The following is a 25,645-nucleotide window of genomic DNA, read 5'->3' on the forward strand; positions in this document are numbered from 1 at the left end:
TTTGTATGCTAAATATCTTCAAGGCCATTATGAAGATGCTTTGTATAAAAAGGCAGTAAGAAGCTTTTTGCAACCTCCAGAAAGCCACTTTTCCCCTCCTCTACATTTTTCTTTCATGCTAAATAGTCCAAATGAAAGGCCTTTGAAAGTTAACTAGTTTCTGCAATAGCAGTGTTTTAGTATAATGAATAACTTTTCATAGAGGACAATTCCGCATCACTCAGTAGGACGCTATTTCTTTTTCTGTATGCCACCAATAGAGGGATTTTAGCGGCAGAATTTCTTTCTCCGAGAAAGCGATCAAAACCCTGATTAACCTCTGATAGTCACGTGGTGCTCTTGGTTTAGGGACCAAAGCAGGAACAAAGAGTTAATGGCAGCCATATGTTTGCAGTATTGTGGATTGCAATGACCCAAATGTGAACTTGGTGAGTGCCTACAGCTAACCACTGTTTGTTCCAAGGTGGTGTGCAGATTACTGATGAAGAACTTGAGCTGCCTCTTGACAGCATCCTCCTTGATGAAGATGGAAATGTCAAATATTCCCAGTTCACAGCTGGGTTTGATCCACAATTTACAGCATTGACATTTTAAGCATGTCACATTTCAATCATGGCCTATTCAACAGAGAACCTATGCAATAACGGATGAGACCAACTTGAGGTTATTTCCCAGGATAGACATGTTTTTAAAAGGTTCATTTGTCTTTTATGACATGGGGTATTTTGAGGAAATGTGATTTGTAGCCACAAATCACTTTTTTTTTTTGCTGATAAATAGCTTAACATTAAAGCCATTTCTAAACGTGGGCCAAGTTTACTTAATGTTCTCTGTAATGGATCAACAGGAATGTGTTTACTACTTTTTTTTGTCAGACATGGCATAAAAGCTGGAAGTAATACGATTTTCTTCAAATCTTATTTTTGCATCATGTGTTTGATGCTGAGTGTAAACGCATTTTTTCAGAGATACAGGACTTTTTTTAACAAAAGATTTTGACTGAAAGCTTTGTATGTCTAGTTACTTCAGTTTTATTCTCTAATTATTGTTGATTTTATTTTTCAGGTATTTTAAGCATAAGTTTAACTACTTTTTTGAAAAAGCAGTTTAAATACATTTCAAATATATAAAATTAATGTTACAATGTTTCAATTTCCTTTATATTACCTAGATTAAAATAATAAATAATAATTTTAAAATAAATTGTAGGAATAAGTAAATACTTTGATAATCAAATAAGGGAGAAAGGTAATATTGTATATCAAGCAGAGATACAAATGTTTTATACATAGGAGGCCATTCCATAGCAAAATCACTTAATGTTTTCATTCAGGAATTTTGCTATTTATACTTTCAGAGAAAGAAAATCTTCTTTCACCAGGCATTTGGGTTGAATTAGTCATATTTCGGTTGTTTTTACTGATTTTAATTGTTTACATTTTTACTGTTGATCATTTAATGGGTAGAAAGGCTAGGCATAAATCAAAATATATTTTCTTATTTCGGTACAAAAAGTTATATATCCCATAATCCAATGTATGTGTATCAGGACAAATTTTAGATTGTGGTTGTCCACCTTTTAGCTTGCCTGGGCCACACTAAGGGAAGAAAAATTGTCTTGGGCTGCATATAAAATATATAATTGAGGTATACAAATAAAAAACCTTTTTAAAAATATTTTTATTATGATCTTGTGGGGCCACATTACTAACTGTCCAGGGCCACATGTGGTCTGTGGGCTATAGGTTGGACACACCAGTTTTATATAAATAAATGTTTTGTGGAGTTGGAGCTCGAAACAGGATCAGCCCATTAGAAGTCAAAATGGGACCAATCTTCCATAAATTATAATGTTTCCTACATACAAAAGGGACTCAAAGAACTACTTGCAGGTGCCATATCTAATACAACCCAATCACCAGGAATAAAAATACATCAACAGTAGATAGTATAATCATTTTGAAAAACCAATTAAATCAAAAACAGGAGGAAAGGTTACTGTACATGGACAGCATACATAAAACCAAATTGCCTTATTCTAGCACCATAAGTGTGTGACTTGTGACACTTTCTATTTATTCTAAAGTGTGTACACCTAAACACAAATTTCTATTGAATGACTAGATGTCCCTAGATGGACTCCTTCTTCCTTCAGAGTTGGCTGAACAAATAGTTTCCATTTCAAAGGCATAGATGCAATCAAAGCTGTTCATCCAAACATGGTTTTAATTGTAAATAAAATTAAAAGAAAATGTTAAATGTAAATAAAAAACATAGGTTTAATTGTACATATTGGCATGTGTCTGACCTTCCATGACTGTGCTCTCAATTGGTGAGTCAAAATTGAGGGCCATGAGAGTTGCTCTGAACTGCAGTATGAGTGGCTGGCCTCATAAACTAATAGTAAGTAAGCAAATGATGAAAGCATTTTTAAAAAACCCACTGACAATCAGTTGAATTACTGCACCTCTGACCTGGATCTAGTAGCTTGTAACTACATAAATATTATGAGAAGTGGAAACCAAATTCCACTATAGGAATATATTTAATTGTTCGATTAATTTTCCCACTCTGTAATATTTCTCAAATACCATACAGATAAATCAGTACATGTTTTCAACCAAGTCACTTTCAATTCTAAGGAAAACTTAAATTGATGATTTAACCATCATTAAAATAACCAGGCTTTGACTTATTTGGAAATGGAGCAAATATAGTTTGCCAATATCCCAGGGCCATGATGGCGAACCTATGGCACATGTGCCAGTGGTAGCATGCAGCTCCCTCTCTGATGGCACATGAGCCGTTGCCCCAGTTCAGCTCTGCTACTCATTTGTGCATGCCTCCCACTGGCCAGCTGGACTTCAGATCTCTGCTGCATATGCGCAGGGGGCGGGGAGCATGGCACATGCAGAGGGCCGAGCGTGCATGCACAGGGGGGCACTGCATGCTTTGGGCACACAGTCCTGAAAAAGTTAGTTATCACTGTCTAGGGCCACACAAACCATGTCTCTTTCTTCCTCCCACAGAGAATCAGGGATCTATTCTTGGAATCAGAAGTATTCATTTATCTTTCACTCTCACTCCAGCCAATTGTAACAGTTGTTAAAAACCCTGTTCAAATACTCCTATTACTGTGTCTATTTCCTTAAGCTTTTGGAGAAAAGGATATAAATCTAATGAATAAATATAAATATATGAACACTAATCAGTTGGTGTACTGTTTTCTACCTTCAAGAATGTTTAAATAAAGGAATGGTATCGAAATAAATATTTTTCCCTTTTCTTTTCTCAGGAAATCCTGTGTAAATCCTCCTATCAAAATAACTGACTGATTAATATTAAGGTGCTTTAAAACAAATTCCTTGTGTTTGAACTAGTAAAGGAGAGGCTATATTTGCTATATAGCATTCAATCCAGCTAATGTGACTATGTATTGATTTATGATTTTTGTATTATCCTACTATTAGAAATAGTAGGATATGCTTGCAGTGAGCCCTTCTGTCTTATTTTTCTATTAATCCATCATATCAAGTAAAAATATTTGCCCATCTACTGCAGATTGCAAGGATTCCTGTTACGTAATATTATTTGGAAGTAAATTCATTGAATTATGCTGTATTTACTGAAAAAGCAACATACTTGTATACTAGATAGCAGTTACAATAAACTAGCTTTATAGAATTTTCAAGAATATATTTAAATGAACTTGGTGATAAAGATTGAATTTTTAAGAGCACTAATTCACAACTAAGACTCAAGAGATACAAATAGTATCAGCGTAGTTTCTGTGAGAGTATACTCAAAAATTAAATGTTGCTGATACACTTTGTCTGGTTGACGTAATAGTGTTAATAGTGTCTGAAGGGCAAAAGGCAAGTATACATTGTGTTTTTCTGATCAAATACAAGAAGTTCAGTTATCTGTTTTTCAGGCTGGGTATTTGAGCTTTTTTAATGATCTACCTTCTATCTTGCTTTTAATGTTGTTTCTGTCATATGTCCCCATGTTTGTTTAGTTGCATCAAAATCAGTATTTGATAATTTTAAAAATGTCATGGATTTGAGTGATTATAATTAATTACCAAAACTTTTAGTTAAATACATTATTTACTACATAGTGAAGAAATCAGTTAATTTTGAACTCCCTAAGTAAGCCTTATCAGTAGAGGCTTTTTTAAAATGATTTTGAATGATTTCTGTATATTCAAATATCATTTTCGTATTCATTTGTTTTAACTAAGCCTGCAACTCTGCAACAACTGGACACACGCACAATAAGTTTTCCTGCTTGGGGAGATGAAAAGGTTTATGTAGCAGTTTTATACTAATTCAAATCTAATTAGGTTTGATATGTATTTATGGACAGACAAAATTGCAAAGTACTTTGTACTGTGTTTCTTCCAACTGTAAAATATATTTATAACAAACTTCTTTATTAGCATGCAATTTGTCAGGTAAATTTAAGCTTATAATGCTGTCATCATTCATTTTATTGTTTTTTCTAACTTGCTTGTTATAGATGTGGTACCATCAATGTTAGCAATAAAATGTAAGTTGATTTCTGCTCGTTTCAGTTCATGGAGTAACATACTACATGTAAACTTGAAAAACAAAATATAATTGCTGTGTTTACATGGTACAGTACATTACACACTCATGCAAACCATATGATGCCTTAATGCTGTGGTCTGAAATCCTCAGGTCTTTCCTTTTATCCAACTTTGACTGTATCTAATAAGAGCAATGAATTTCTCTATTCAGCACACTCCAGAAGAGAGCATAGTTCTTTATTGTTGTAATGTTCAGAAAACCTTAACTTCTGGTGAATCCTAGGGTACATGGAAGCTCTCCCTTGGGTCACTAGAAGGAAAGAAAAAGAAACCCATTTGCTTTCTTAAAATTATAAGCAGTTGTGATGCAGTTTAGTGATGGTGGGCAAACCTAGACAATTGCAGTTTACTCAATAAAACATATTTGACTAAATTATAGCATAGCATGACTATTTGACTAAATTATAGCATAGCATGACTATTTGACTGAATTATAGCATAGCATGATATGTGAACTCATATCTTGAATTTAAGTATAATATTGAAAGTTCTGCACTAAGCTCTTGAATTTCTGGATTTTACATGGCAACAATTATATCTTCAGAAGAGACACTTTGTCTCCAAAACAATTTAAACTGGACATGGATGTGTCCTCCTTGCAATTACCTCCTTAAATAGTTAAGAATAATGGAGACTGAAAGCAGGCTAGTTTTGGATAGAATAAATTAGCAAAAAGAAGCTGTCAATTTTGCTTTACAGCATATCTTAATGTCTGCAAAACTAAAACTTCCTTCTGGAAGATTGTAGCTCATCCTCAGTGATGGGCAACTTACCTCCCCCCCCCATGTATTAATATGGAGAAAACTAAAATCTCAGATTTTAGAACTAGAATAGTACGTTTTAATCCTTCCATTAAAGAGATCTAACAGACTAAGTTTAAGATTTATAAGAATTTATAACTTCAATATGTAGACATTCTTGCAGAAAAAGTACTCTATGATTTGGGTGGGAATCGTACATTTAGAATAAGAACAATAGTGATGAAGAAAAGGGACGGATGTTATAAAACAGCCTTCTCTGACCAAGTGTCCCCTAAATGTCTTGGGGCTACAACTTCCAGAATTGAGGATAGGCTTTAGAAATAGCAGCCTAATGAAGCAACAACATGTTAGCAGCAACTTCTACCCAAAAGGTAGAAGAAAAACATTGAAGAGATTTTAAGGCACATCTTTCTTTCTGCAGTTCTGCACAGCATTAAACTGAGCACCTTACTTTCCTTCTTCTGTGTTATCTAAGAGCAGTAGACTAGAGATTTGCAAGTCAAATGATCCACACGATGTCTTTTGTCAGCCAATTAAAACATCTTCACCAAGACCTACAAAACTAACCTTTGTGTGGTCTCAGATGGCATTGGTTACTTCATGCATTTGGCAGTGTGAATTCTGAGACGATAATAAATGTGTGTGGGAACTTGGGGTGCAGGGAGCCAATCTTAAAAGATCTAGGATCAGTGTGAAGAAGGTGGGGGGGAAGGCAACATTAGAGATGCTGGTCAAAGTTAGTCGTGGTCAAGCTTGGGGTGAACAATAGGGCAGTGTTGTTATGGGCTGCTTTTACGACTTAGATATTCTTCCCATGTCAGTATAATCACTACTGGGAGGTAGCTCGATTAAGGATTACCATATCATTAATAGTATCCATGACTTTTGTTCAAAGGCTACTTGTGTAATGTTGCCTTGTGGATGAAGCTTCCTAATCCGCTGAGCTGCAGCTGTAGAGGAGGGCCTTCCTCAGAGCTGCCACACTGACTTCCCTGTCCCTTTGGATCAGTTCTCAAAAACAGACAGAAACAACAGTCAACTCAAAGCTAGAAAAAAGAAACATCCATTCTACATTTCCACATTCATCCCCAAGCTTCAATCCCTGCCAATGTCTCCCATTCATCTCTTCTCTAACATCCAGATCACCACTCGGATGGTGGCCAGATTAAAAGGGAAACAATGCAGTTTTAAATGTAAAGTTTGCATCTAATTTTTTCCTTTGCATGAGAAAAAGCACATTTATTGTATCTGTCTGACTAATGCTCAGCCATTAGCACATCAGGCCTTTCTTATTTTCTTTGGCAACGTGAAGCAATACTTGTTCATGTATGCTCAACCACCTGTATTCCTACCTAAGTCTAGCCAGGCCTTTATAGAATAACCTACAGATTACTTTCTTAGATCCTGAGAAGCTTAACCTGACTAGATGAGCCTACCAAACCTAACTTTAAAAGACCAATTAACTATGGTATAGAAAAATTGAAAACAAAATAAATAAAATACAGAAAGAATGATTAAACTGGCTGTACAAAATGAGAGATGACTCTACCATTGGATTAAGTGAGATGGCTACTTTAGGTAGATGATTTGGGGACTTCTTAAAAGGGCCGTAATTTGTATTTTTGGTTGTTATTATATTGTTTCATTTCCAAGATAACTTATGACCCTTTACCTCAGGGCCTGTTGACTAGAATGAGAGATGGCACCTTTGTTTGCATTATTTTACACAGTAAATTGCATTGGAATGGCACAGTCTATTTTAAACACAATTCAGTTTTTATATGGGAAGTTAGCCATTTTGAAAGAACAATTGAAAGACCAGGATTAAAAACAGCAGGTTTGTCCTTGTGATAAACTGAACTAAAGCCTCCATTGTGGTAAGAAATATTTGCTTAAAAAAGTGATGTGGAACAACACTTTTTTGGTCAAGAGGCTTTCTGACAGACATAGGATAAAGTTTATCCATAATTATTGCAAAAGATTACATTATTTGCTTTATCTATTGACTACGAAAGCCCAATTTTCTTTTTCTTTTCTTATTATACTATATGTCTGTTGATAGATTAACATCCTAGATTTCTTAAGACAAGTATTTTATTTGTACATATTCTGTGTCTTGATTTGATTTGTCTATGCACTGAGCAATTGAATTAAGGAAGGCATTATTATGAGTGAAGTTTAAACCAATTCACAAAGTCTTAGAATTTCAATCTCTAATATTGATTTGAGTTATGATTTCAGTTTATATTCCACAGTATAACCAAAGCTAAGTGATAATTAAAGAGATCCAAAGTCATACCTGCAAAGCACCATATAGATTGATATTTTATCAGTCCAGTAGTAATAGCCTAAAAATAAGATACTATCCTCAGTAACTGGGTTCACACATCATACTTAATCCTAAGGGTCTGGTTTTGGTTTTGCTTAGCAAGCTTCAGTTTTTAAGACATTATTAAGATTTGGTATCACAAATCAGTCCAGCCATTATAATGTGCGAAACTGTAGCTTGTTATAATGGCTTGTTCAACAAAATATAATTAGAACAAGCTACAGTTTCGCACAATGTATGAATATAACCAATGAATCCAGAAAGTGCATTCATATTACAACCTACTGGTATGCATCAACATTAGGGCTGTAGGGGATTTTGCACTTATTTAGGCAACCTGCCAAAGTATATAAAATGTTTACAAGAAATGCATATTTTTGTTTAAGAGAAAAATGCATTTAATATATATCTATTGTATGTGCAAGTGGTGTGTGTGTGCGCGCACACACAGGCAGTTGTTGCTCACATCTGTCTGACTCATAAACAAGGTAGAAATTATGAATGTTTCCATGCAAAATTTGCAAGGATAGATTATTTAGATCTAGTTTCTGATGAAGCATTCTATAAACTTTTGGTTTTTGTCAGTGTGAGAGTTATGGTTAGGGTGAGTACATACCAGGGGTGAAATCCAGCAGGTTCTGGAGAACCGGTAGCAGAAATTTTGAGTAGTTTGGAGAACCGGCAAATACCACCTCTGGCTGGCCCCTGGAGTGGGATGGGAATGGAGATTTTGCAGTATCTTTCCCCTGAAGTGGGGTGGGAATGGAGATTTTGCAGTATCCTTCCCCTGCCAAACCCACCAAGTCATGTCACAGAACCCATAGTAAAAAAATTTGAATCCCATCACGGCTACATACTTGCAAGCAAAAATAAAACTAACAAAATAGGGCTACCTTCAGACCTAATTATGCTTTTGAGTAACTCCATATTTCATTTCTTTCCATAATAAAACCAATTTATTTTAGCAATGAAGATTCATTACTAGGCAAGATGAATCCTGTCATCTGGAATTTGTTAAATGACTTAATTCTTATTTCAGTATATTTTACTGTAAATTCTCTTTTTCTGGTGCAGGGAGTAACCATTCTCAAACATACAATTTGTAGTGGCTCATTAATAATAGAATTAAAAACCACTGTGAGATTTAACTTATAATAAACACTTTAAATGAATTACAGAGTTTGGTTAGGTTATTACATCCTAACTCCCTGACCACAAAGTTACTGCACAAATTATATGTTCAAACTCAGTTTACTTTCAGCTGCAGCTTATTTTCTCTTCCATGCTAAGGCATTGTGGACTAATATTAAATCTGAGTCAGAATTTCATGTTTATACAATTTCTAAGATTGAATTTCTTATCTGAGACTGAAAATCGAGCTTGCCACTGTTAAAATCCCACAGTGAAGAATTTATCAGCATTGTCTTTATATTGATAATAGTTTTTGACTGAGATATCCAAGACCTTTTACATAGGTTTTAAGCAGGGCACAGACAGCTCTGACATTTCTTAGAAAGCTGTTCACAGGACCATGTGGTGAGGTTCTAATCCGGGAAGAACCACTTTCTCTGTGTGTGATCTGACAGAGTGACATATCACTTGACCTCAGTCACAGCAGCTGTATTCACCGGTTGGAAAGTCAGCCCTTAACAGAAAAGCAGATGATGCTTTATGTGCAAGCCTTTATCTGCTAAATAAATGACAAATGTCATCTCTTGCCCCTTCTCTTCACAACTGAAATATCTGTTTATAGCGCACAAGCAACACATTTGAATTACAGTGTTTCTCTTGCAATATAACAATTTGGGGCGGGGGGGCGGAATACATATTCATTGTCTTTGAAACAGTCCCAAAGCAACGTGGATATCTGTATGTTTAATTTACACATTTAACTTTTCATTATATAATCTGAACCATATTAAGTATGGTAAAAAAAAGAGGGAGATGTTAGTGTATAATGGTTTTCTTTTAAATTAAAAATAATATAATTAACAAAGGGCCCTTGAAGGAAAACAACCATATTGTATGTGACATAGAGAGCTGTAAACACAATGTAAAAAGTACACCACTATCTTCTATGCATGATAAAATTAATGAGGTGCTATGAATGATTTGAATAAGACTGAAGAGGGCGCAGTCTCTCCTCTTTAACATGCTCATCATTCTACAAAGAGGAACTTTTTAGCCTAGAATCTGTAATATTGAGTCAAATCAATGTTGAGGGGAATACATCACTTTTGGCATCATCAATCAATATTTTGTAAAGGAGCAGGCTGGCAAATACATTTTTTTTGCTAATGCAGTTAGATAAATGGGTTTAAGCAGAAACATTTTTTTAAAAAACTTTTTCATTATTTCAATTCATTTTATCCAATAAAATCTCTATCTTTACTCAAGGAAATTTGTCATACTGTCAAAAGAAAGTTGTATATAAATAGCCTTTTCCCCCCCAAAAGGGCAAAAGAGGGAGGTTTTACAGATCCTATACTGTACATAGAAGAGATCCTATCTAATGTATGATTCAGTGAAATTAGCAGATGGATCCAAACTTTAAGTCAATACAGCTGGACATATTACTCAAAGATATTGTTTAAGTATTTGGGTTTCCGCACACATTCCTAGCTATTAAATCACTGGCTTCATCTGACAAAAAAAGACAGAGAAAATATGTATTATCTAGGATGCAGTCAAAAGAAAGTGGATGACGAACGGTTAAATTCTTCTTCAAGACTCCTAACAGTCAAAAAAGATCCATATCATAGTTAGCCTTGTTCTCCTACCTGAAACATACTTAGATATATTGTTTGTTTTTCAGTGTGTCTTTTAGTTTTCCAGAAAAGAGGAAAGCAAAAATGATCAGGATTTTGAAACAAGGTTAATACGTATTCCCTTTTTGGGGGGATTTTTTTACATAGTAAATTGAGATACAATAACTTCAGCCTGCCAAAGTTGTCACCAAATATAGCAAGTATTAAAAGTACTGTAGTTGAGAGTTGGTGTTCTCCTTGATCCAAATCATTTGACCTTATCTTTAGTAAGTGTATAGATTACAATTAGAAAGTCTGGATAAAATCAGGAATCCATTTTATAAGCTTCTACACTGCCTGTATTAGGCACAATATATCTAAAGTATAAAACTCTAGACCTACATGGACTTTAACTCTCTGAATTCCCCAGGCATCACATTGAAATCCACATACCTTAAAATTGTCAAGAGAAGTTTAGAGAAATATTGCTCTTGACACTACTAGAAGGAAATGATCTAAAATTAGAGTTTTGGTGTTTATTGGCACCATTTCGTAGTTATCCCACTTTTTGCAGCCTAAACACGATATACCTTCTGTGTGTATTTGTTTGTGTGTACATGTGTGTGCTTGTGTGTGTTTTTAAGCTTAAAACATTTGTGTACATTTTTTAAAAAAACCTCATAGTTTCAGAGTTTTGACAACTCCCCCTTAAAAAGTTCTCACAGAACTCCAGTGGCAATCTCTGGTTGGCTCTTCCTGTTTCCTTTCTCAATTATATCTTTATTATATAATTTTGTCAACAATAAACTTAAAGATTCAAGATCCATCCCACCACTAAAAGATTCTAACAACAAAGAATGCAATGACGAAACAGTCAAAGCAAACCTCTTCAACATTTTCTTTGGCTCAGTTTTTGTTAACTCCGATAACACATATCCAACATTCCACAAACGAACCAGCAATGACTATGATGATTTAACTCATATAGATTTCACAGAAGACAACGTTGGTAAAGCTCTTCACAACTTAAAACCATCGCTTTCTATTGGACCTGATGGTCTATGTGCATATTTCTTAAAAAAACTTTCCATTAATATAGCTGAACCCCTAAGTATTATCTTTGATAAAGCTTTCACTACCAGTTCTCTTCCCAAACTTTGGTCACTAGCCACAGTCATCCCCATCTTCAAAAAAGGAGACCCCAGCTTAGTCGAAAACTACAGACCGATCTCCCTTTGCTGCGTCACCTGCAAAGTCATGGAATCTATCATCAACCAATCCATTACCTCACACTTAGAAACTAACAACCTACTCTCCAACAAACAATTTGGTTTCAGGAAAAAGTTATCATGTAACTTACAACTTCTCCACTGCAAAAACATATGGACTTCAAATCTAGATCAAGGCAAATCAATAGATGCAATCTACATAGACTTCTGCAAAGCTTTTGACTCAGTAGTACATGATAAACTTCTCCTAAAACTAACATCCTATGGCATCTCAGGACTCCTCCACAAATGGATATCTGCTTTTCTGTCTAACAGACAACAAGTGGTCAAAATTGGCAATGCTTTATCAAATCCTGTTCCTGTCAAAACTGGAGTTCCTCAAGGCAGCGTCCTTGGACCAACACTCTTTATTCTATACATTAATGATCTTTGTGACCATATCTCAAGTAATTGTGTTCTCTTTGCTGACGATGTCAAACTATTTAACACCACAGACAACACTTCTATCATTCAAAACGACCTTGACCATCTAACCGCTTGGTCTAAAAATTGGCAGCTCCAAATTTCAACCAGCAAATGCTCAGTCTTACATATAGGAAAAAAGAACTCTAAAACTAAGTACATACTAGATGGACATTACCTTACAGACGACCCCATCCGTTAAAGACCTTGGAGTTTTCATGTCAAATGATCTAAGTGCCAAAGCCCACTGCACCTACATAGCAAAAAAAGCTCTAAGAGTTGTAAACCTAATTTTGCGTAGCTTCTTTTCCAAAAACACCACACTACTAACCAGAGCATATAAAACATTTGCTAGACCAATTCTAGAATACAGCTCACCTGTTTGGAACCCTCACCACATCTCTGACATCAATACAATTGAACGTGTCCAGAAATATTTTACAAGAAGAGTTCTCCATTCCTCTGAAAACAACAAAATACCTTATCCCACCAGACTTGAAATCCTAGGCTTAGAAAACTTGGAACTCCGTCGCCTTCGACAAGACCTAAGTTTAACTCACAGAATCATCTATTGTAATGTCCTTCCTGTCAAAGACTACTTCAGCTTTAATTGCAATAATACAAGGGCAACCAATAGATTTAAACTTAATGTAAACCGCTTTAATCTAGATTGCAGAAAATATGACTTCTGCAACAGAATCATCAGTGCTTGGAATACTTTACCTGACTCTGTGGTCTCTTCCCATAATCCTAATAGCTTTAACCAAAAACTTTCTACTATTGACCTCACCCCATTCCTAAGAGGACCATAAGGGGCGTGCATAAGCGCACAAACGTGCCTACCGTTCCTGTCCTATTGTTTTTCTTTTCTTCTTCCTATATATGTTTATATGTGTATATACTATATAATCTTTTTGTATGATGTTGTGACAAAATAAATAAATTAAAAAAAAAATCTTCCTGATTGCAACATTCAATTTTTAGAAATTATTCACTATGACACCTTTAACACTCTCCTACTAAGCATCTCCATATCCATCAATCCACCCATGTGTTATTCCCAATTATTCCAACACTGTCAATTCTCATTAAAAATAACTCACAACACTCAAAAACTTTCACATTATTGTATGGTCATGATTGTAGATGCCTTAAATTTCCATCCTTATTTTATTAATTTATATATTTATCATATTTATACCCTGCACTTTTATTAACGGGTTATCATTATTACTTAATTTCCTGAATCAAAGGATATTTGGGACTCAGTAGAATTGCCTTTCAATAACAGTTTCTCTCTTTTTACTGCCTTCAGTTTTGCCAAGAAATAAGACTTTTTCAAAGTCTGTTTCTTTACAGTGCAAATCCAGAATATTAAACTTTAGTTTCATTATTAATCCTTTCTATGTTCATTTTGATTTCCCTTTTTCTTGTTGTCTAAAGTATTCTCAAGTTCAGAACATTTCAAAGGCACCAACATTTCTTCTTTTGATCTTCCTAATGTTCCATATTATGATTAGCAAACCATGGCTACTCAATATGTGAAGATAGCCAGTTTAAGGGGGAGGTCAGAGAAAGACAAAAAAACCTCTCTCCATGGAAAAGTCAGTTAATGTATTAAACCAATACATTTGTTATTGGTTAAATATGTAATTCCTCTACTTTATAAGAGAGACAATTGTCTAGAAAAACTGTGTCTTGGTAAACTCTTGATTTCTTTTAACTGCTTTGCCTCTCCAAAACTATTGAACTGCTTTGCCACTTCAGAGTGGAATGCATCCTTGCCTAGAGTCTGCCTCAGTAAGCTATATCCAGTTAACACATTTCTTTCTAGTTTTATTCCACTTTAGTGCTTAATTAAAAGTTGGCAGATCGTTCTTCCAATTTCCTGTCTTTACTGAAGTGCACAAAAGCAGAAAACATCCTTCCTGGCAAGGCATTAACCTGATGTGAGGCTAGTGATATTTTAAAGATGTGATATCTCTCCTTGCGTCCCCAACCCCCCATGCTGGGATGTCATGTTCCTTGCCCTTAGGGTCACATCTTCTGCAGAACCCCCATGCTGTGAGCATGCTGTGGCATGCTTGCCTGGGTCAGGAGGTGACAACTTTAGGCTCTATAACCATGGGAGGGAAGTAAAATAACACTTCATTTTATCCATTGATATACATCCTTCTATAAATATAGTAGATTGCTAATCCTGATGCCAAATCTATTATAAAGCAAATCTCTTGATTTGTGCCTTTAGACTGCTGATTAAGGGTGGGGCAGTTGGTGACCTTCTGGACTGTTGCCAGTTACTTCTTAAAGAGGCAGAACTGTTCTCCCAAGAATGCCCAATGAATGCATCTCCTTTTTCAACTCTAGGTAAATCTTTCAGACATGCACAAGTCACCTTTATAAGGTAACATTTATAAAAGGTGACATCTGAGTGACTTGTTTGAATGGAATGATGTTTTATTGGTTTAATAAAAGGTGTATTGTGTGTGTTACAAAATCTTTGTTCAAGAAAAGTAGGTTTTATTTTTATTTACGTTCATTTCCTTATTGACATAAGCATTCATTTGCTAATTTGCTGGTTGTGAAACTCCATTCCCTCCATTCACTTCTTCAATACTAGTGTGAAATACTTTTGTGTTACTAGGCTCAGCACCAATTGACTCAGCACATACGGTTTTCCCCTCAGTATTTCCTACATAAAAGTCAATGTTTTGATCTCTTTGAGGAAAATAATGAACAAAACGGGCCAATATTGTAGCCTTAGTGCTAAAACTCAGCCTTTTCAGAACTGCTTCTTAGCACCTGCAGCCACTAAAGTCATTTGCACATACATAAATAAATTAACAATGAATAAATAATTTAATCCCCCCAAAACGTATACATGCACACATGCACACTGCTACCTCCAGATTTGATCCTTGGCTCCCACTGAGTGTATTTGTTCATTTCTAATTCTTCCATCATTCCTCCCCACTCCTCTTTTTTGATAAAGTCTTCAGATACTTGCTGGCTGACTGTCAGGCTAATTTTATTATTGTTTTCGCTTGATTAGTTCTGTATGTGCTGGGTTGCTCTTAAAACCCACATCTTTCATGGAGTCTCCCCAAAAGCTGCCTTTTCTCTTGTTTCCTGAAAAGGGATGGAAAGTGCCTGCCCTTTCTCTGGACAAAAGCTCTGATTTTTTTCCCTTCTAGTTATTCTTCTGAAGCTGGATCCTTCCGTTCACCCAAGCGCAAAAAAACCTCATTAGGGGACACCTTTCTTTCTGCCTTCTATAGGCAATGCATGTAAGGCTTTCATATGTCAAGTTTTTCAGGTCTTGGATGAATTTGAACATTTTTGCCTTTAACCCTGCAAGACTATAAGTTGAGCTTACAACACATGGCCGGCTTGCATCTTCTGGGTTTTAAATGGTTTTGGCTCAAAGGTCTTCAATTCTGTTTCTTTCATTTTTTAAAAGATCTTAATGTAAAGTCACTTTCATACAAAACATAAAGATGCTACAAAAATACATTCTGATATGGATGTATCAAAACTCAGGATTGGATAAAAATTACCAACTACAGCTAATGCCTCCCTCTGCAATATCCACCAGAAATATTTTTTCACCCTTCTAGTTAACTTATTTTCAAGAACAGCCTTATCATGTTTCAGTTGATAGGGAAATACCACTTTTGTTTTATTTCAAAGTAATTTTGAATACAACCCAGGGGTGAAATCTACTTACTTTCCCAACCAGTTTGGAAGTGCACGCACGATGCGTGGCGCTTGGACCTTCTGTGCATGTGCAAACCCTTCTGCGCATGTGCAGAGGGTAAAAACCAGGAAGTAACGAGCCTCGCACCACCATCGCTACCAGTTCTCCAAACCACTGGCTGCCATCGCTACTGGTTCGGTCAAACTGGTCCAAACTGGGAGCATTTCACCCCTCATACAACCCTATGCTGCAAGAATGGAAAACATCAGTTTTGCTGAATTTATGATCTTGATATGATTTGTCTAACCATGATTTCTTTGAGTTAGTTTTAAATCACTAGTTTTAAATCACTAAATGGTAAGTCTTATACTGGAAAAATACGGTATATTTTTTGGGCAAAGTAGAGCAGATGAGATAACCAGCAGATGAGATAACCAGTTTAGTGTAGCAGTTAAGGCACCAGGTGAGTTTGTAGTGCCACCTTAGGCACAAAGCCTGCTAAATGACCTTGACCAGTTACTGTCTCTCAGCCTTAGGAAGAAGGCAAAGGTAAACTAAGAAATCTTGAAAGACTTGTTCAGGCCATTAGCAGCAGACAACAGTGACTTGAAGGCAAGCCGGGGGGGGGGGGGGAGGAGGAGAGAGAACAGAGACAGAGAGTGACAGAGAGAAGATGAAGTCTAAATTACTAGCTTTAATCATTCACATGCAGCATTCCTACCCATGCTTGGCATTGCTATGCAATCAATATATTTTGTGATTGTCAGACTTCATACCACCTCTGGCAATAAATCTTTCTCCAGAATCTGTAGTCAGTGGCTACCTATAGAAGCTTCAAGGATATGATATGATTAAATAACTTTCATTCAAATAAAATAAGTCATATATGCCTGATAGACCTAAGGTAGAATACAGAATTCCTAAGAGGTCTGTAAGGGGCATGTATAAGAGCACAAGCATGCCTACCGTTCCTGTCCTATTGTTTCCTTTCATTATATCCAATTAATATAGTTATTACCTACTTATGCTTATACATATGCTTATATATTGTATAGTTATTTCATGCTTATGCTTATATATACTGTATGATAAAATAAATAAATAAAAAATAGAATCAGTATTTTTGAATTAATGGATCCTTAGCCATTATTTTCCCTGTTTTGAAAGTTGACATTCTGTATTTACATGATGATTCCCTCTGACCTTAGTTCCCACCTTGCCAATTTTAGCCCCTACAATGACAGTCAAATGATATCCAGTATTCCTGCCTCTCTTTCATATAAATCAGATTGTAGCTCCACTCAGGTTCAATTTGGTTGCGGAAAACCATGGAGAGATGGGGGGCAAACAAATTTAATAATAAATAAATACATTTGGTAAAGATCATGTATTCTGCAATTATTTAGAAGTAATCGGAAGAGGATAGCGATCTCTAATAGCTAAGGTGTTCAGGAGCCTGTACATCACAGTCTTAGTGTAGAGAGCATTCTTCTTGACAAACAAGGTAAGATTTCCTATAAATTATTTTCAACAGATTTCTTCAGACAATTGACAATTTGACAGTGCTTTTTGCAGAAAGCTGGTTCTGGAAATAACATTGTGCTGAATTTAAAATTGATGGCCGTAATATCTAACCTTTCTAGTTGCTTTCCCATGTCCTATTTTGTGTAATATTTTATCTGATGGAAGAATTGTGGGGAAATCAAAAGCTTGTCTTGTTTGAAAGTACCAGCAAAGATATTGCTTAATTATGGATCATATATTTTAATTGAGCAATAATAGATTGCTTTCAGTATTAGATGTGTATTTTTCTCCAGTGGTATATAGCTACCTGTACTACAACTGACAATAAATCAATAAGCATTCACAAATTAACGTTCACAACAAGCATTCAGAGAGAAGCACTTCTCTGTAGCTCCCTTGAGTTGAGGAATAGCAACTCCCAGAAGTCTATCCTATCTTGACCTTTCTTAAATCATGTTTAGGCCAGTTGTGGATGAATGGGAGAGAAATACAGTAGGAGACAGGATGGGACAAGACAAGACAAGACAAGGCAGATAGAAATGAGAGAGAGTGAGAGAGTAGATTGATAGATAGATAGATAGATAGATAGATAGATAGATAGATAGATAGATAGACAGACAGACAGACAGACAGACAGACAGACAGACAGACAGACAGACAGACAGATAGATAGATAATAGATAGATAGCTAGATAGATAGATAGATAGACAGACAGACAGACAGACAGACAGACAGACAGACAGACAGACAGATAGAACTGTCACATACAACTATAATTGTATAAAGAACCTCATCATATGTCATTGTGCTTTTCAACCAGGTGATTTCATACACAGAGCAGTTAAATCAACAGCTGCTGAATAAATGGGAGACTAAAGTAGGGATGCTCTCTTGCACTCCCAGATGTCCAGAGTGGAATGAAAATCTCTTTTCAGTTGGTTACTTACCAAGTATTTGCTATGAAGAAGACAGAACTAAAAGTCTACTAACCAGATAACAGTTTTCAAAGTATACCTCCAGCTGTTCCTTTTTCCATGGTGTCTGTTTACAATCTGTTAATTTCCTCCTGTTTCCTCAGATGATTTTCTCTGGGAAACTATGTCATCCTTTTACTATTCATGGATATCTTTAAGCCATGCTTGCAACGTCCACCATTCCAGCTTGCCATTTTGCATCATCCGAGGTTAATGCAGGCGGGTGAAGTTGTTGTCATGAGACCATATGGGAAGAATTGGCTGCTTATTCAATAATGCTTGAAAGCACACATGACCTCTGTATTAAGAAAGCTGCAGTGGATGGTCCCTGGGTGGACCCAGACCCATGCTGGTTGCAAGGCTCTTGTAGCAGCTAAGACAAATTCAAGGCGACTGAGGCCTAGCTTTGTCCCTTGTGCAGAGAGAACCCCTGATTTCATGGGGAAGATTATTTTTATTCTTGCCCAATCAAGGATGAAGCCCAAGAAACAAGGGGCTACAATGGGCTACAACCCCAGCCCAAACTGCCGGGAAGTTTAATCTTTTATTGGCACTATACAACTTAATTTAGAGAAGGAAAGAAAGAAAGAAAGAAAGCAAGAAAGAAGAAAATCTGGTGCTATTCAGGCATGGGGAGGGGGAAAGGAGAATTAGCCTCAAAACATATTTATTTCTTCTTTCACCTAAAATAATATTTCTCACTGTCTGGGAATGAAATTAAGACTACTTCAGACTGCAGGTCTTTGTAACCTCGGAAATGAGGGGAAGCCAGGAAATGCAGAGGCAAGGAAACATTGAGGCGGGAAAAGGAGACAAAAATTTTATCCCAAACCCATTGTAAATCTAAAGCTGAGGTTATCCTCCTCTGTTAAATGAAAAGGAGAGGGAAGGGCACAGAGAGACAGAGAGAGAGATTGAAGAATAGAAGCAACTTTTGAGACACAAAGACTGTCTTGGGCTGCTGCAGGTTTGCAAAATTATATGTAAATGACATCGGGTTTGACTGTGGTGGCTTTGGGCTAATCCTAGAAAGAATATTGAGCAGAGAAAAGTTAGGAAGGAGGGAGAGTTTTGATCTAATTTGGTTAACAGTACTCAAAATGTTGAATACATTAATAATAATTTATAGTTCCAGGGTAACAGCGGGTCCGTAATGCTTCAGTGTCAAAGGAGATCTGAACGGCTTAGTACTTGGACAGAGAAAAATGATCAAAGACTTTTTCTTCATATTCTGCCTCAAGAGATGAAAAAAATGTGTGTAAGACATGATTTTTGATAATAGACACCAGCCATTCTTCCACCACCACATGGATTTTATCCTAAAGACGCTTAACAAGAGCTGTTTTCTTACAACGCTCATAACATGGATTTGGAGTCATAACAAAACTAGTTGTTATTTCTCTTCATCAAATTTAAATTGATCTTTTTTAAGTCATCTCTCACACCAGATTTTTTTTTCTGTGTTTACAGTTTAAAAGGGAAAATATGGTATATATTATGCACAATTGTAATGAATATTTTTTTTGTCCCTCTCAGGAATTGTGGCTTCACAAATTGTTGATCAACCTATTTGATGACCGTAGCAAACTGAAACAGTTCAGTTCTCATCTTAAGTCAGCAGGACAAAATGGAATATGTTACTCTGTTTCCCAAGAACTAATCTGGAACTGCTTTATGACCAGAGGTGGGTTTCAGCAAGTTCTGACCAGTTCTGTAGAACCGGTAGCGGAAATTTTGAGTAGTTCGGAGAACTGGTAGTGAAAATTCTGACTGGCCCTGCCCCCATCTATTCTCTGCCTCCCAAGTCCCAGCTGATCAGGAAGAAATTTGCGATTTTACAGTATGCTTCCCCTGACACGCCCACCAAGCCATGCCATGCCCACCAAGCCACACCCACAGAACCATTAGTAAAAAATTTTGAAACCCTCCACTGTTTATGACCATTGCAACATCCCCATGGTCACATGATTTACATTTGGATGCTTGACATCTGACTCACATTTATGATGGTTACAGTGTCCCAGGGTCATGTAATCCCCTTTCACAACCTTCTGACAAGCAAAGTCAATGGGGAAACCAGAGTCACTTAACAAATGTGTGTTACTAATTTAACAACTGCAGTGATTCACTTAACAAATGTGGCAAGAAAAGTCATAAAATGGGGCAAATCTCACTTAACAAATTTCTCAGTTAGCAACATAAATGTTGGGCTCAGTTGACTATCTGTACAAGGTAACTAGTCAAGCCAACCTTTCATCCAGCCACATGATTAAAGTTGAGCGTTTATCCAGAGAGAGACAATTGTTGGAGTCTTCATAGCTACTGCTTATTAATTCCTTCTTTTTACCCCTCTTCAATAGAGAAATGAAACAACCCAATTGAGGGATAGGTCAGCACTGATGGAGTCATGAGAGAATTACCCTCCACCAGCACCTTCTTTGTTTCCTGTTCCCTCTCCATGTGGAATGGAAGTCAAAACATAAAAACAAATTATTGGGAAGTCTCTTGTTGTTGCTCCTGCTGATATAGGATAGTTTTAGAACGTTGTCTTTTTTGCCATTGTATTGTCTCTTCTCTGTTTCTATGCTATGGCTGACCAAGAAGGCTGCATGGCTCCGCCCACATTTTGACAAGCTAAAATGCTCATATAATAGATCCTTTAGCCCACTTAGACTACGTTGTGTGAACAGGACCATTCTCATCTGTCTTTCAAAAAAAGATAGAATCTAGAACCTTAAGCAGTTTGTAACAGAATACTAAAACAGTCAGATTTCCAAATGTTCCAGAATAGTAGCAACCATTTATTTTCTTCACTCCTATCCACCACCAAGAAAATGTAATAGGAAAGTTTTGGGTAGAGAATTTGTGAGCTGAAGGATCATAGGAACAACCCTTAGCAGAGATGCATAGTCATATTTGCCATTTTCATTAATTCTAGCTAAAAGTCCAGCACTTTTTAAAAGTCACTTTTGAACTTTGTACAAGAAGAAAATAACATAAATCCCCGCAGGTTCCATGTGGCTCATCCTTCTATTATCCTTTATATTCTTTGTATGAGGATGTCCTAAGTTCAGCTTCTGGCAGTATGCTAGAGGAGTCAATAACCTGCCTTAACATGAAAAATATTATATATTTTATATAACATGCTGGAGTTTTTCCATTCTATCTCAAAGAACATGGTACCGGTAATCCTCAATTTCCAACCACAATTGAACCCAAAATTTCTCTTGCTAATCAAGATAGTTGTTAAGTGAATTTTGTCCCGTTCTACGACCCTTCTTGCCACAGTGGATAAGTGAATCACTGCAGTTGTCAAATTAGTAATCCGGTTGTTAAGTGACTCTAGCTTCCCCATTGACTCCTTGTCAGAAAGGCGCCAGAGGTAATCACATGACCATAGGACACTGCAAACGTCATAAATATGAATCAGTTGTGAAGCATCTGAAATTTGATCACGTGACCGTGAGGATGCTGCATCAGTTATAAGTGTGAAAAACAGTCATAAGTCACTTTTTTTGGTGCTGTTGTAACTCTGAATGAACACTAAATGAATGGTTATAAGTCAAGGACTACCTCTATTTCAGTTAAAGGCTACCATACAAAATTGCTCCTCTTGTGAGTGTAAAAATTGTCATGAGCAGGATGGTAAATATATTCATTCAGCACAGGCATCTCCCCTCTTTGTCTTAAAATCAGTACAGCTCTCTGCAACGTTACTGATGTTTGTTTGGAAAGCAAACAATATACTATCAGAGCAAATATTTGAAAGAGCTGGATAATAAAAGAATGAATAAAGACATCTCAAGCATACACACTTTCTTCCCCCAGGAGTTCATCTTTATTCTTTCCCCACCATTAGTTACATATCTGTTTACAGTGTTGGAAGGGCCATTGTGGTGCAAGGTAATATATTCTCTTCCGATAACTAATGGGATGAAAGATGTTCTTTGCCTTTAAAGAACAACATGTTAGAAGGAACCATCCAGTTCTCTAATTCATCCATGAAAGACACGGGAGCCCACTTTGGAAAACAAACTGGACATCCCAGAAGTAGGCTACAACACAGATGGATGTTGGCCAGGAGGCAGGCTAAATGTATTGGGGTGGGAATGGCCAATCAGGTTGAGGTAGTGGCGATCCAGCCCTTGTACCGATGGCAAGAAAGTGTTGCGCTGCTGTCCTGGACTAGTGAGGGGCATAGCGGTATTGGGAAGGTAAGGAATGGTGGGATTTCTGGTGGAACCATGCCAGGAGAAGTGACCGTGCCCAGCCGCTTGTGAGAAAACAGGATCGTTAGTGCCTTGACCCAAGCAGTCTGGAGCTGGAGGAAGCTGGTAGGAAAAGTCTGACTCTGGAAGAGATCCCAAGGAAGCATAGAGAGGTTCTGTGATAAAGTGAGCTTTGGATTGCAAGAAAGCCAGAATCCGAGCATACTTGGTATCTTTGGTCTCCATTCTCTCCACTGTGGTCAGGTAGTGAACTAGGTTCTTCATGCATTCGTGATAGCCATAATAAAAGTAGTTGGCAAATTCAGCTAGAAGTTCTGCTGGAAAGAGAGAAAGAAAGCAAGAAATAGCATTGTATGCTTGGCTTTGGGGATTTTTGGTTTATATTTATGGGAGTTATTTTTCAGTATAATTATTATGATTTGTAGTAGCTAAATTAGCAAACACTTTTTAAATTTTTAATAGGCTAATTTCTGAAACTGACAGTACTCAAATATGGCAAGCCTCCAAGTTAACAAAATAATAAAGGTATCTATGAAAGGCAGGCTGAAGAACAAAGACATTTATTGAGTATCCAGCAGTGTCAGAAGTTATAACCACAAAGCAGATCATTAAATCAAGAAACTTTACTCCAAATTCTGCTAACAGAAAGTTTATACCACTTATACAAACAATAGTCTAAAATCAATGTCTGTCTCAGACTTTCCCAATATGGTTCCTTTCAGATGTGCGAACAGCAACTCTACCAGTTTCAGTCAAGCCATCTGGAAAGATGGAAGTTGTGGATTAACACATTTAACACCCTGCCCAAGACAGAATTAATCAATATTTAAAATAACTTCAATCAGCAACGTCCTATACTACACACACACATAGATACACATACAATTTGAAATGCAGACCATTGTGGGAATATGTGTACAAAATATGCATCTACTGAAAGTTAACACATCACAAAGTTGATCAATTGGCAAGTGCTATAGTCCCTAAAAGTTTGTACCACCAAAAAAAATGTATTATTCACCTCAAAAGGCTTTCATTTTATTCTATTTTAAATGGATAGATACCTCTTTATCCTAGATTACTCAACATTTAACAAATGCTGGATCCAATCAAATGCCCATCTACCCAACCATACTCTCTTTGCATCCATCAATGTCCAATTACAGAAGATCACATGCTTAATTTAATAGCCATGTTTTCTACAGTTAACCTGTCTCCTGCGCTCAGCAATCTGGAATGAACTGCCTCTCTCCTCATGGGTTGACCCCATTCTATTAATTTATCTAACCTTTAAAACAAGACTTAATCATGCCAATAAAAATAAATGCTTAAAGATTAGGATCTGGGGAAAGGGTTAAGATGAAGTTGCTCTTTAGCTGAGCCCCTCAAAGCTTGCAGGGAGGAAGCTCAATCACAGCCTTGAATTTGCTCTTCTCAGGTGTGGTGGTGAACAGCAGCTGGATTCTCCTATTACAGAAGAACCATGGAGGGGGGAGGAGTTGTTGAGTTAAGACCAGTGGTGAAATCCATTTTGCTACCGGTTCTGTGGGCGTGGCTTGATGGGTCTGGTGTGGCTTAGTGGGTGTGGCAGAGGAAGGATACTGCAAAATCCCCATTCCCTCCCCACTCCAGGAGAAGGATATTGCAAAATCTCCATTCCCACCCCACTCTGGGGCCAGCCAGAGATAGTATTTGCCGGTTCTCCGAACTGCTCAAAATTTCTGCAACCAGTTCTTCAGAACCTGCTGGATTTCACCCCTGGTTAAGACAATATGCAAACCAAGACACTGAAGTATGTAAAACCTAACTTACTGCTTAGCATTTCAAATGGAAAAAGTCTATAGTGGCTTGTCATTAAACCAGGGTAAAATAAGCCAAGATGCTGCATGGAACCCGGTTACCATCTTCTAAAAGTCACTGGATCAGAGGATCAGAGAAAGGCCAGGAAGGGAAGGGCAATCTGGTTCTTCACATTGGGCAGCAAAATATTTGAGATTGGCCCTGGCCTGAAAAGGGGCACATTTCATTCCAAACAGAGAGTAATTTTAATCTGTAGCAAGAGAAAACAGGCTTCTGGCGTTTTAAAAAATGAGGGGAACCGAATCTGAGCGGTAGTCGACCTAAGGCGCTCCGCAAGCTTTCCCCCAAATCCGCCAGCATCTCTTTCTGCGCCAGCTGCCCGGCTCGCCTGCTGGCTGCCAAGCGCCGGGACTCACCGTCGTCGTCCCCCCCCCCACGACTCCAGAAGAGCGCGCCTACCCTTTTCTCTTCCCCGAGGGAAATCCGCGGAGTGAAGGGCCCTCAGGTATTGCACCGTCATCTCCAAAATCTCCGCCTTCTCTAGCTTGCCGGAACTCTGCAAGGAGCCAAGAGCAACATTTCAGGAGAAGTCACATCTGGTGCAAAGGAAGAAAAGGGGGGACGTGGGGGGGGGCACTTGCCGTGGCACAGAACGAAAAAGCCATTCCCGTTTTCCTTCCCTAACACGCCTCAGCCCGCTTCCCACCTGCGAATCGGAATTGCGAGATTTCTCGCTGGAGCTTCTCCAGGCAAAGAAAGGGACCTGCCGGTTCTTCTAACCAAGGCCACCCTTGTCACTTGCTGCGCTTTTTGCTTTGGAAAGACGCCAAGGCCCTGGGAGTTGGGGGGGTTTTTTGGGTTTTTTTTGCTGGGAAAGGCGCGTGTACCTGTTTGGCCAAAGCCATGGGCACGGTTTTCCCGAGTTCGTTTAGACAGCGGTTGATCCGGTCTCTTCTCCTCTTTTCGATCACTTTGTGCGAAATGGGGATCTTCTGGAAAACATGTTAGTGGGGCAGGATAAATACACGAGTAGCGGACAAGCGGGTAGATCCTCAAACCGGACGGAGTCCCATTAACCCCAGGCCATTTAAAAGTTACTCGACGCTTTTCTGGGTATCCATCTGTTCTTCGCCTTTAAAAAAAAAATCCCTGTCAAAATCATCTTTTGAAGCCAGAATTCTAGAATTAAATTCTCCCCATCTTCTGTAGAAACTTTGGAAAGAGAGAGGGGGGGTCTTTGTCAGTAACCAATTACTCAATAGGACCTCAGTTACACTGGA

At 37.4% G+C, this 25,645-nt stretch overlaps 1 protein-coding gene across 4 annotated transcripts in view; it reads right to left on the minus strand.

Moving 5' to 3' along the window:
• Positions 1–22,151: 22,151 nt before the first annotated feature.
• Positions 22,152–25,645, minus strand: part of HELT (helt bHLH transcription factor) — a 65,894-nt gene continuing 62,400 nt past the window's right edge. For 3 of the 4 annotated variants that reach the window (XM_058192430.1, XM_058192431.1, XM_058192428.1), the window contains 3 exons: positions 25,253–25,357; positions 24,825–24,921; positions 22,152–22,882 (listed from right to left, as the gene is read on the minus strand). In XM_058192430.1, coding sequence (XP_058048413.1) covers positions 22,392–22,882; positions 24,825–24,921; positions 25,253–25,270 — 606 coding nt within the window. In that variant the 5' untranslated portion in view covers positions 25,271–25,357 and the 3' untranslated portion in view covers positions 22,152–22,391. The remainder of the gene's footprint in view (positions 22,883–24,824; positions 24,922–25,252; positions 25,358–25,645) is intronic. The other variant, XM_058192429.1, reaches the window with a different exon arrangement.

The sequence above is a fragment of the Ahaetulla prasina genome, chromosome 8 (genome assembly GCF_028640845.1).
Source record: "Ahaetulla prasina isolate Xishuangbanna chromosome 8, ASM2864084v1, whole genome shotgun sequence".
Taxonomy (NCBI): Eukaryota; Metazoa; Chordata; class Lepidosauria; order Squamata; family Colubridae; genus Ahaetulla; species Ahaetulla prasina.